The sequence below is a fragment of the Sparus aurata genome, chromosome 13, assembly GCF_900880675.1.
Source record: "Sparus aurata chromosome 13, fSpaAur1.1, whole genome shotgun sequence".
In the NCBI taxonomy this organism is placed as follows: Eukaryota; Metazoa; Chordata; class Actinopteri; order Spariformes; family Sparidae; genus Sparus; species Sparus aurata.
Window position 1 is genome coordinate 5,554,081 of NC_044199.1, and position 12,524 is coordinate 5,566,604.

The 12,524-nt window shown below is 40.2% G+C and overlaps 2 protein-coding genes across 2 annotated transcripts; both read right to left on the reverse strand.

Annotated features, from left to right (window-relative positions):
- Positions 1–4,434: 4,434 nt before the first annotated feature.
- LOC115593975 (barrier-to-autointegration factor) lies at positions 4,435–8,798 on the reverse strand. Its single transcript, XM_030437714.1, has 3 exons — positions 8,642–8,798; positions 7,288–7,452; positions 4,435–6,544 (listed from the first exon to the last, which is right to left on the reverse strand). The coding sequence occupies exons 2-3, from the start codon at positions 7,411–7,413 to the stop codon at positions 6,398–6,400; spliced, it is 273 nt and encodes a 90-aa protein (XP_030293574.1). The 5' UTR covers positions 7,414–7,452; positions 8,642–8,798; the 3' UTR covers positions 4,435–6,397.
- Positions 8,799–9,519: 721 nt separating this feature from the next.
- prdx5 (peroxiredoxin 5) lies at positions 9,520–12,474 on the reverse strand. The gene is made up of 6 exons (XM_030437713.1): positions 12,076–12,474; positions 10,837–10,971; positions 10,615–10,746; positions 10,329–10,367; positions 10,180–10,244; positions 9,520–9,889 (listed from the first exon to the last, which is right to left on the reverse strand). The coding sequence occupies exons 1-6, from the start codon at positions 12,169–12,171 to the stop codon at positions 9,784–9,786; spliced, it is 573 nt and encodes a 190-aa protein (XP_030293573.1). The 5' UTR covers positions 12,172–12,474; the 3' UTR covers positions 9,520–9,783.
- Positions 12,475–12,524: the final 50 nt, after the last annotated feature.

Here is a 12,524-nt window from a genome sequence, read left to right on the forward strand (position 1 = left end):
TCTGTACTGTGGTTCGGCCTGAAACCAGACTGATACTTTTCTAAAATGCTGTTTGCGATTAAAAAATCATTTACTTGCTTGAAACAAGTTTTTCCAAAATTTTACTGAAAAACGGTAAGTTGGATACAGGCCGATAATTATTAAAGATGTTGGGATCTAAGTTGCTCGTCTTCAGAAGGGGCTTCACCACCGCCGTTTTAAAGGAGGCGGGGAAGACACCCGTCTGAAGAGAGCAATTCACCATGTATAACAGCTGATCCTCAAAGAATCCACAAAGTGTTTTAAAAAACGGTGTGGGAATTGGGTCTAATAGGCAGGTTGTGGGCTTTACTTGGGAGAGGACTCGACCAAGTATCCTCGCATCAACCAGGGCAAAACTCTCCAATGTTTCCTCGGGTAAAATTAATGATTCAGGTGTGTCGACATTTAAAATCTGTTGAGGTAAGAGACTTGATCTGATGTCATTGATTTTACCTCTGAAGTGGTCTGCAAAGTCCTTGCAAAGGGCGTCAGTTGGTGTTTTGGAGGATCTATTAAATTTTTTGTTTGTTAAAAGGTCAATTGGGGAGAAGAGGAATTTTTGGCTGTTTCTATGGTCGTTGATGATTTTATGGAAGTGGGAGATTCTTGCCTGTTTGACTGCATTATTATATGTTTTGAGATGTCCACGTAAAATTTCATGGTGAACTGTTAATTTTGTTTTTCTCCATCTCCTCTCAGCACTCCTGCAGTTTCTCTTGAGATTTTAATTTCTGTATTTCTCCACGGGGGTGTAGGTCTTGTATTAATTGTTTTTATTAAGAGTGGAGCCACCGAGTCCAGCGCTGATTTCATCTTATGGTTAAAGCTGTCAACAATAAAATCACATGGTGCTGGTAAAATTTCTGCAGGAGTGCTCTGTAAAATCTGGATAAAATTTGCAGCCACTTCAGAAGTTAGGTAGCGTTTCCTCACTGTTCTCACTGGGGCCTCCCGCTGGTTAAAACTGGTGATTGTAAAAAACACACAAAAGGGGTCAGACACAGCCAGGTCCACAACAGAGGGCGCACCAACAGACAGGCCATAGATTATGACCAGGTCCAGAGTGCGCCCCCTGCTGTGGGTCGGCTGTGTGATGTGTTGATTAAAATCTAGGCAGTGTAGAAGGTTTAAAAATTCTCTCGACATAGGATCTGAGGAATTATCTATGTGTAAATTAAAATCTCCAGTTATTAATATTCTATTATAATTGCTGTGGGTTATTGACAGTAGCTCTGAGAATTCACTGTTAAAAGAGGCAGAATAGCGGGGTGGTCTGTAGACTGTCATACAGAGGATGGGGGGGGTGCTAAAAACAAAGGCAGTCGTAAACGTGTGAAAATAACAGACATATCAACAGTAAAGTTAGCCAACACTGCGATTACTAGTAATAATTTCTGACATTAAATTGCGCCTGAATGCATCTTAGCGCTGCTAGCAATAATGGAAAATAACTCATTACCAGAGATGTAAGACAGTGGTACATACTGTCTTAACATTAAACGATAAGGCTGCAACTAACAACAATATTGATTAATTGATGAACCATTTGATCTCTAAAATGTCAAAAATTGTGAAAAATGCTCTTCACCAGTTCCCCAGACCCCAAAGTGACGTCTTCAGTTAGCTTCTTTTGTCAAACCAACAGTCCAAAACCCAAAGATTCATCATTAACTGTCATAAAATAGCAAAGAAAAGCAGCAAATCCTCCCGTTTAAAGTGTTTACAGGTCTTGAGAAGTATAAAGAAAGTAGTATAAAGTAGATTGTGGCTCCAGCTGAAGCTACATGTAATCTGATAAATCTGCCACATTGCATTGTGGGTAATGTAGATGCTAGGTTTTTAACTCATTATAGACAGTTTAAAAACAAATGATCAAAATCAATGCAGCACAACCAGATATCAACTTCTTTTCTAAGCCTGGTGCCTACATTACCCACAATGCAACCTTGCTCCTGAGTGACATACATACATGCTTCCTCTGGAGCCACAAGACTTAATATGACTGTTTTCACATATGCAGTCGTACTCACCAAGATACCTGAACATTTCTGAATTTGTAAGAGTTGTCCGGCTGCTCAAAACAAACAGGGGGCAGAATATCACCAGAGTATCAGCTAACTGCTGCTAACTGTAGCCGCCATTTGCTAGTTAGCCGTGCATGTAGTGATTCCTGACTGGGAGCTCAGAGTGTTGGTGTTTTTTAACATAAGCACACAAGTTTTGGACTGGGAGGTGCCAGGGCTAGCTGGCTAGCATGCTATCATCAGGATATGTCTCTGCAGTACAAAACACACAATGTAAACACACAATGTTATTTCTTCACATGCTGTTGATGACCCGATGAGCTAAAATTAAACGTAAATTTGGACATATTGCCCCTTTAATGTGTAAATTTGGTGATCTTACCCTTTAAGAGGCTGGAACCATCAAATGCGGGCGAAAATAATTTTTGTTTGAAAATGATTAAAACGATTGATCGATAATACAAGTTGGAATTTAATAATTTAACTGACTAAGCAGCTCGACATTAGACTACAAATACAAGTTAGATGAGGGTTAAGAATATGTTAACATAAGATTAATCAGACTGAGCAGAAAACAGCTGTCAGTTAAATATTGCATACATTTCCTTGTGGAGAACTCTTGTGGTCTCTAAATGCACCACAACCTCCGACCAGAGACCAACAGATAAAGAACAATCAAAGCACAAAGGGTTATTTTCACTGTTATTGTCTGTTGAATTGTTCCTGATCCACCCGGACTCTGACCACCACCTTCCTCTCCAGGTTTCAAAGGCAGCGGCCGACCTGATGGCGTACTGCGACGCACACTCCTGTGACGACCCCCTGATCTCCCCCGTGCCCACCTCAGAGAACCCCTTCAGGGAGAAGAAATTCTTCTGCGCTCTGCTTTGAGACCAATCAGGGATTGTTGTGATTCAAAAAGTACAACTGTACAGTATGTACATGTATGTAAAGTGTGTACATGTACTTCCAATCTAAATAAGACATCAATGTACTATAGTAACCTTGCATAAAAGCTGCCGATGTACAGTACATGAGATCAAGTACAACACGAAATTCTTTATCTGCTAACAACTGTCTCTGTGTTAGAGGGGGAGAGCAAAAACAAGAATCTGGAACAAAACCTACACAGTCAATCAATAAAGAGTTATTGAAAAGATAAGACATTTAAAAAAAAAATAGCTATCATCGGGTTGGAAAACACAAACATTTCATGCTCGTATATATATTTACAGGTAACTGCCGAAAAAGGAAACAGTCCGAGCGGTGAGTGTTTTTAACAGACCCAGGAACAGATTCTAACAGCTTTTGTTAACTTTGAACTAATCCCCACACGAGGTCTCTGGATCACGGTGGTGCTGCAGGTGGAAGATGAGGTTCTGATCAGGTCAGTTCTCGTAAATATGGACCACACATTTAAAAATCTTTAGACAAGACAAGCCTATGTTAGGTCATAACTGAGTCAGAGCTACTTGTATCTGGAGGTAATAACACTCTTCTACAGATTAATGCTTCTGTTTCCAGTTTCGGCAGTTACTTGCATCTAAGGACAACAGCTGTTTGAGTGGATTATTATCATATTTTTATTTTTTATTTCAAGGTTTTATGAAGATTTTAACATTCTCGCTCATTTCTATACTTGTTGCTGTAGTGTGGATGTGGACGTGTGTGTGTTTGCATAGGTGCTACTGTGAAACTTAAGCGACAATTCTAAGCATTTGATCACCGTCAGATCCAGATTTTATAGTTCGATATAGCACACAGATCCCCCCCCTCCCAAAAAAAGAGAAACATTCCAGGGGTTATGGACATTCAGTATATGATGTAAGCCATTAAAGCAAAATCAGCTAATCAGTTACTATGAGTCTGTTACGTGAACAATTTTCTATTTCTTTAAAAGGCAAAAAAATAAATACAGCGGTTATAATGTACTTTTAAAAGAACAGGTGTGCATCGTCATTTTAACCAATCAGGTCCGAGAGGTTCTCCAGAGCAGAGGGGTCCAAAAAACGTAAAGGAGGCACCTGGCGTTTCTACTTATTCATGTGACTTTCTTCGTGGTTATTTCAACATTGACAGTACAGACAGTGGTTTACTTCTGTTAGATCATTTCCTCGCACACAAAAAAAAGAAAACTGATCTCATTTTGTAAGTTCCCTCAGACATGATCACCGTATCAACTTTTTGGGAACCCCTCCTGCTCTGGATCATTTCAAAAATTAACACATGTATTTTCAGTGTCTTGCAAATGTCAAATTTGGAGCGTTGGCAAGAAAGCGACCATGGAATATCAGGCATTGAAATAAAGTCTCCTGTTATCAAATGGTTTCTGTCCGTGTCATTTTATTCATCAACGCATGAAAACAAAAATAAGAAAACCCCACTCATGTCCAAATCTGACACGTTGCCCTTTATTTTATGGTTTTGATAATAACATAATAACTGAAGCAATTACACAGTCAAATGCGAAACATATGAGACAGTTTAAAAAAATAAAAGCTGCTAGACAATTTCCTCTTCAAAGAGCCGGTGATGTGTCGAGGATGATACGTAACACAGCGTGGACGTGCACTACTGCAGAGCATATATTCATCTAACATGCATTAAGGCATCTCATGTTTAGAAAGACAGTCAGACACAACATGAAGCTCCGTCATAAAGATCCAAGCCGAAGAGTTAACATTTATTGGATTGTTGGGTTTTTAATCTGGACAATATACTGATATTATACCATTGTTTTGATGTCTTTTTCCTTAAAGTGATGTTATGTTTTCTATCTTATCAGTCTGTTCTACTTCTTGGTCATAACTATAGGATTTGATTTAACGCCTAACATTTATTAAATGCTTTAGAGATATTTATCATGTATACAATTCCATCCCTACATTTTTAGATTTTGTGCAGAATAAGAAACAAGATTCTGTTGAAGCTTCAAATACAAACAATCAAACGAGTACAGCAGATCAACTACCTCAGCGTCTTTACTGTTAATGAGCGAACAAACAGGGTGCTGATTGATTTGCACTGATCAATAGACAATAGAATATCTGTTATCAAATGGTTTCTGTTTCAGTCAATTCTGATTTCAGTATTTTCTGGCTTGTAAACGGCTTCTTTAAATGTAAAGGTTGCAGCTCACTCATCAGCAATAGATGGACACGATTTCTGACATTGTTCGAGTTTGTTGCATGGGCATCTTTATTTATATACAGTACATCTCCATCTTCAGGTTCCATCAAGGTTTCAGCAGACCAGATGTTGGTGTCTGGCCGTGCTGCTCCAACATTTTCCGGACCACAAGTTAAACGCTATTGTGATAAAAACACATCCCCACCAAGACTGTCACGTCACCACCAGTCTGAGGTTTAGCTTTTGTAAAATCTCATCCTCTGCAAGACACTTCAGACAATCCACCTCTCCAAGAAGTAATTTAAACATTGTTTGTGAATAGAACATGATGCTTAGCTGTGATATGATGTGCAAGTTAAAAAAAAAAACACATCTTACATCAACTTTCCAATGGGTTTAAAAATAAAAAACAGCAAAATGGGGCAAAAGGCCTAAGAAGGTGAGTACAAATATGAGTATCGACTGTACTGCTAAGTCATCGCGCTAGGTAGAAAGAAGAATGCGTGCCAAACTGAAATCCAAATGTTTCTGAAAGTTTAAATGAGAACAAACGAGCCACATGTAGCTTAGAAAGATAAAATCTTATTCCATGACCAACAACCGATGAACATTTAAAATTCAACATGCAGCATTCTGATCTTCTTGGGTAAACATCAGTACAAACTTGAGCAGCTCTTTCCCAAAACTGGAAACTAACATTCAGTCTATTCACAGCAGACATGTTGACTTGTCAAACGCAGATGTATTCATGTTAATAAAGGGTGCTACATTTGGGTGTACCAGTGTGGCTCAGGGTTGAGACTTACTGGTAAACTGTAATGAAAAGAAACCATTAATCGTCTTGGACACACTTGTGATTTTACTGCTATGAAAAGTCAAAATGCCTGCTGACAATTCACAGACGAACAGATCTGTCACATCTGTAATTATCCATCCAAACTACCATTTTAATGGCAATATAAAGAATGACAAGTAGTTCTAGACTACCAGTCTCCAACTGTCTCTAAGGCCATGAGATGGGCGTGTCCAAGTCCTGTTAAGGGGTCGAGGGATTTTAGAAATACACTTACAGCTTTAAGTATAATTTAAAAACAAGCTGATGTCAATAACACTCAGTGTCTACAGTGTCAGTTCACATATATGGTGTAGCTGAATTGAATCAATATGAGTGAAGAGGTAATGTACAGTTTGGACTTCAGACGTAGAAAACAGTGGCGATTGCTTTATAGGAAGGCATCACACCATTCTTTAAGACAGCCGTAGCAGTCACCTTGTTGCTTTGAATTTGCCTGGCAAGTATCCTTCAGCCAGTCCCGGAAAAGCTCTTCATCTTTCTTTAGCACCAGGAACTGCCCGAGGACGACGTACGCCTGTTGAGGAAGAGATGAACACACGATAGAAAGTCAAAATAAGACAGGAGTGCACGTACGATAGGACTTTCCACATCCACGCCCGGCTGTCAAGTAGCAGATGATTCATTCAATCACCGATGTTTGTTTTAGCCATTCATCTGTCTTACATGCTATACAATACATTGGCACCAAGCCTAGTTTCAGTTCCTGCATTATAATGTCAATACAAACTCAACACTGCCAGTATCAAATTAAAGCCCTCTAGTGTGTCAGCAGCCAGAGAGACATCATTTGAAGAAACATTTGCAGGAATGTATTGTGTCAAACTAACTGACATGTAGTGTTCCCACCCATACTTAAAATGTGGCAGCTGCCTTGTCATGCCATGCCATGAGTAATTAAAAGAATGGTGGATAACCTGTCACTCGGGTCGCGCTTCATTTTAATCACCAGATGGCAAGTATAACATTAACGAGGTTATTATCATTATTATTATGTTAACATGAGTTGAAAATCAACACAGCAAAGACCTCATACTGCTTCGTACTCAAGGCCACATTAACAGCTGCTTTTCTACAATGCTTTTTCTGCTACTTAAATTTGTTGTATTGATTTCAAGACACTGATTCAATTACTGTGATGATACCACCACAGCAGCAAAGATAAGCACCCTCTATTGACAAAGTATTCTTCATGTTCCTTGATTCATACCAAATATGTTTACGCTGGATTGAAACATTTAAAGAATCAGATCAAATCACCTTGTCAAAACCTTTCTCCTCTAGTCTTCTGCCAAGAGCCTCTCCAATGCCAGCAAGAGCCATCACGGGCTTCTCACCCATCGGCTCGGCCACGAAATCTTTATGTTTTTGGGATGTTGACGACATGGCTGCTTCGTAGGCACTCACAGGTCACCAGCTGCAGAACTGTAACACAGAGAAAGCAATGGACATTAAAACCAACCAACAAACAGTGAAATTCATGCAACAGGGCAAATGACACAATCAATTTAAACTTTCCCAATCACATTTTTGCAGGGAAAAAAACTTCTGACTCCCTTTTCGTTGAATGTTTTCATCCACATTTCCCTGTAAGCAGTCATTTGGAAACTTAACATACATGAAAATGAAACTGGTCTACCTTGTTTGAGGTCATGCACTAATTACTGTGTTACCAATCTTCACTTTACTACAGACGTCTAGTATGTTTGGTTTATTGTAATAAAAGTAGAGGACAAAAGAGGGTAGGATTACTGCCAACAATTCTCCTGGATTTAAATTAATTTGTTAGTATGTAAACGAGACACGCCCAAGCTTTGCTTTGTATGAATGAAAGTCTTTATGAGTCCAACCTCACGTTGAGTTTCGTTTCAAACCCAGTATGCAAATAATGAACAATAAAAACAACTATAAGACAGGCAGTAATAACACTGCATTGTTATTCTACAGTACAGAATAGACCTGTGCATTTTTCAGTTTTAAACTCCAAATATTAAAGAGCTACAGTCTGTTTGCTGGAATCAATCAAGTGATTGTAGACGTGTGAAGATAACAGACATACCAACAGTAAAGTTAGCCAACACTGCGACAAGAGCGTGTTTTTATTGGTATCAAAGTTCCTTCGACAGAAATCCCGACGACTGCAAACAGGTCGACAGTGGCGAAACCAACGCTGCTTGCTCTTATCCAGCATCTCAACACCTTCACATCAGAACGACTAGTAATAATTTCCGACATTGAATTGCGCGCGCAATGCATCCTAGCGCTACTAGCTTTAGCACAACGAGCTAACGCTCACTAGCTTCTAAGTACGTAACCGCTTGTTTGTCTGAAAGTCGCCCCTGCTCGTAAGCACTGATGTGTGTGGGTTTTTTTTTAAAGATGACGCGGTCCTGAAATAATCTTCCCCGTAGCGCAGTCGACTAAGTTAGCCGCGTGAAGCTGCAGTGAAACATTACCGTTAGCTTTGAATTCAGGCGCGTTCAAATTAACGCTCACACGGTGCGTCGCTAATAACTCTTAACAGCTTCTTACTGCGTCGTGCTATTCTGTTTGTGGTATATTTTAGCTGCTGACTTCGAGAAGATAACGTTGATGTGCCTGAGTATTAACTTACCTTTCAATGTTGTGTATAAGCCGTGTTTCACCGTAGTTCGCTCAACAGTCGTGTACTTTCTGTTTCTGTCCAGGCACCGGCACCCACAATGCAATGCGTTGGTTTCTTGCGTCATTACGTCACGGAGTTCATACAGCGGTGAGTTTGGACCTGATGATTGCCACACAGGATAAACAGGCTTGCAGGCTTTGCAACATCACAATCAATGATGTTGACCAAGTATGTGTACACATACTGGGAATATGACTGCGGTTTTAAGTTGCTCTTGGTATTACACATAGTTCAAAGAACAATTTCCATGAAGATAGATAGACATATAGCTCTAAACAAGAACACCCAAGCTGAACAAAGATAGGTAAAATAAACATTTAACCAATAATGTACATACAAGTTACAAGAATGCAAAGGTGCAAAGGGCTAAGAGTGCACAGGCACTGGCAGCAATTCATGGTTTCTTCTGATAATCCAAGGAGCATTGATCCAGTCTTATGTCATGAATGTTTCTTACAATACAAGCGACTAATAATTAAGTTGCGTTGAGTCATGAAAAAAGAACTAAGGATTAATATACACAGTAGCTACCCAACACAAGGGAACAGCTCTCAGCTCATGTCCATCGTTGGGACATAGAGTTTGTATGAATGTTTATAGCAATGTGTTTTTAAAATAGGATATGCTGGTGAAGAACGTATTAAACCCGTATTTAAAAATTGTTCAGATTGCAAATGTAGCCTTCTTTCTTACATAATTATACCCTATTCATCACATTCTGATCCTGGGCATTTTATCCTACTGCATCGTTCACCACAGCTGTTATGTGGGATATTTTATTCTCACACACAAACACACACAAACACGATGAGCAATACAGAAAATGGTGATTATTGCTTTCAGGGTGAACTTTATTTACTCACATGTAACAGTATACAGAGGATGGTGCGTGTTGATCTGGAGTGCCATTTAGGTCAAAGTTGTGCGCATTAATTACCTTCCAGCTCTGTATTTGACATTAGCATCCACAGTGACATTTGCATCCGTCTTTGGGTAAAGGATGAAGCGCTTGTAAAGGGTTGGGACAGGGCTTTGTTAGTGCAACAGTAACAGGAACTCAGGGTTCACAGTTTTACTAAGCTCTAATAACACTACAGGTCAGACAGAATACTGGAGGCCAGGCTGCAGGTCAGCCCAGTGCCGTCAGGCTCCACATTGATCTTCTTCACGACTCCATCCTCCACCAACATCGAATATCTGAAACACAAGTACACAGTGTTATAAACATTAAATACTACTCTAAATCTATCATTGATGTCTGCAGCATGAAAAGAGTCCAATGGCAAAGGTTCAATAACTCCTAAATGCTTAAATCAGTCTGAAAGCCACAATAAAATTGTTAATATCCAGCACTATTTTAGTGAATAGGGAGTGATTTCCAACCCAATGACAAGTTCAAACTGGCTTTAAATGATAATAAAAAGATCAGTAAACATATGCATTTGATCTGTTGACTGCAAGGCTGACAAAGGCTCAACAATCATTACCTCTTGGATCGCTTGTTCCCAAGAACCTGCACAATCTGATCACTGTCAAGCAGCAGGTCAACTGCCTAAGAGGCGGAAAAGAAAGAGACAGATGAGTAAACATGGCAACATTAGATATAACTTAAAATATCCCAGACATTTAGTTTTACCTTCGTAAAAGCTCCAGTGGGATCAGCCAGCATCCGGACCTGCAGGAGAAAGTAGAAGGTCAACTTTTATTAATATCAGAAATATTACAGTGCATTTCATGTCTCTTTTCAGTGCTGCTGTATCATCAACTGACTTTACAAGATATTACTTAAATGTATCACCCATTTACTATTGTCACAAAAACCAAAAGCTTGTGTTATAGTTAGATGGTTCCAAAATGTCTCTCTTGTGCAAACAGGCCAGTGCACTAAAATCATGTCAACGTATCAACTACGTAGTCCATACCTTGCCATCTGTTCCGTGCTCTTTTCCCCAGGCAGCCATGACAAACGCGTCATTGACAGAAATGCAAGCGACCTCCTGTATTCCTTTGCCCTTCAACTCGCTGGCCTGCTCCACAAAACCCGGGAGGTGAGTCTGAAAGTAACCAGAGAATTACAACGTCAGCAAAGGTGACTGTGTGCAAACTGCAAAAAAAAAAAAAAAAAATGACATCAGGGACTCTACCTTGGAACAACCAGGGGTAAAGGCTCCAGGTACGGCAAAGAGGACCCCCTTCTTCCCCTTGAAGAGCTGATCCATAGCCACCTTATTTCCTGGCTCCCCCTCCTGGACCTCCACTGCGGGGAGTTGCTCACCAACCTGGCGATTTATGGCGATTGAGAAGACAGTGAACGAGAAAGTAGACTACCATTCATTATTATGATTCATTATGTCCATAAAGTGTCAACAAATATTCAAAGTATACACAGAGATGATTTATTTTTGTATTTGCATTGTCGCTTTATGGCTGAAGCTTCTTGTAGAAAGCAGACCGATGTGTACGGTTGTTTTTAATCATTGTGTACAGACTAAACAGCACTAATCATTTCCACATCCACTCAACCTAATCGCCAGGAGGATCATTTGAATAAACCAGTCTGTAATTAACCCTCTCAGGAGAGCAGAGCCTGGTGCTGCAGTGGAAGATGCAGAGCAGATAATTGAAATGTGAATTGTTTCAGGTAAGCAGTTCAGCCTGCGGCCACCAGGTAGCGACAAACCACCGCGTACACATGCAGGACGCTCGTTAAAATGGCCGAATGCCTAAAATTAAGTCTGACATTGACGGACTATAAAGTTACATACGTTTAAATCCCACTCATTGTGTGAATTGACGGCATGATTAATACACAACACACATGAAAATAAGCGTGAACTCTGATATATGTGTGCAGTGGCAGCTGGGTGACACACTTTTAACGTTAGCTGCAAGTTAACCCCGAGTTGCAAGTCACTCTTTTACCTACACAATTATGCACTGACACTATTTAAAACAACGTTTCAACGCGTGTTTAGTCTTTAACTACAAAATGTTTTTAATACGGTGTTATATTTTTAGGTGAGTGTGTAGCTACAAGTAAAAAAAATATATATAAATAAATAGATAACATGGCGCTGATCGAGTCAGACGACAGTTAGCTTCTTGTATTAACAGTTTGCATATGATGCGTTCAAATCAAGTCCTGATTTTTGAAAACAAAACCACCTCAGTCGTCCCAGGTAACGGCTGTCATGGCGACGGGTTAAAGAGAGAAAGCTAGCAACGGTGAGCTACACAGATCGATGCTTAGGATGTAGCCGATGTAACGTTAGCAACTTCAGCTGTTTCTATGTAAAATATATATAAGTACATACAACCTAACGTCTTTGGCACGAGCTGTGTAGCACACGCAGCTAACGCGAAGCTAAAGGTGCGAGTCTCACCTGAATCGGCATCCTGGCGATGGGAGAAGTGTGGAGCAGTCGTACGCACTGGACGACACGGGTGTTCTTGATGAGGGAGCCTGTAATGGACAGCATCGTGGCTCGCTATTTATCTAGCTAGCCGGCTAGCTAGCTGCCGTGTTAAGTAATATGTTACAGTAATGTCAGCCCTGGAGGATATGGTGTCCTGCGTCTCGGCTCTCAAAACACGTCTCGACCTGCGTCTTACTGTAACTCTACCTGTCCTGTCACTGCCTGTCCCACATCGAGGTTTGGCTGCTGGGACTCACTCGCTTAACCCGAGCTACCAGATTTGGGGCCTGCTGCTAAATCTTTATTTACTGCGCCATCTGCTAGCAAGAAGCCCATATGTCTAAAGTGGTGTGTATCAACTGAAGCTACAGCGTTGTTTTTACCTTTACTGATGTTTTTGAAAGCAGCAGATTGAA

Excerpts from the sequence above, each read along its gene's own strand:
- LOC115593975 (XM_030437714.1), bottom strand. The coding sequence starts at position 7,413 with ATGTCGTCAACATCCCAAAAACATAAAGATTTCGTGGCCGAGCCGATG. Across the intron at positions 6,545-7,287 it reads AGGAGAAAGGTTTTGACAAG|GCGTACGTCGTCCTCGGGCA; the intron begins GTGATTTGATCT and ends CTTCCTCAACAG.
- prdx5 (XM_030437713.1), bottom strand. The coding sequence starts at position 12,171 with ATGCTGTCCATTACAGGCTCCCTCATCAAGAACACCCGTGTCGTCCAG. Across the intron at positions 10,972-12,075 it reads TCGCCAGGATGCCGATTCAG|GTTGGTGAGCAACTCCCCGC; the intron begins GTGAGACTCGCA and ends ATAAATCGCCAG. Across the intron at positions 10,245-10,328 it reads CCACTGGAGCTTTTACGAAG|GCAGTTGACCTGCTGCTTGA; the intron begins GTAAAACTAAAT and ends TCCGCCTCTTAG.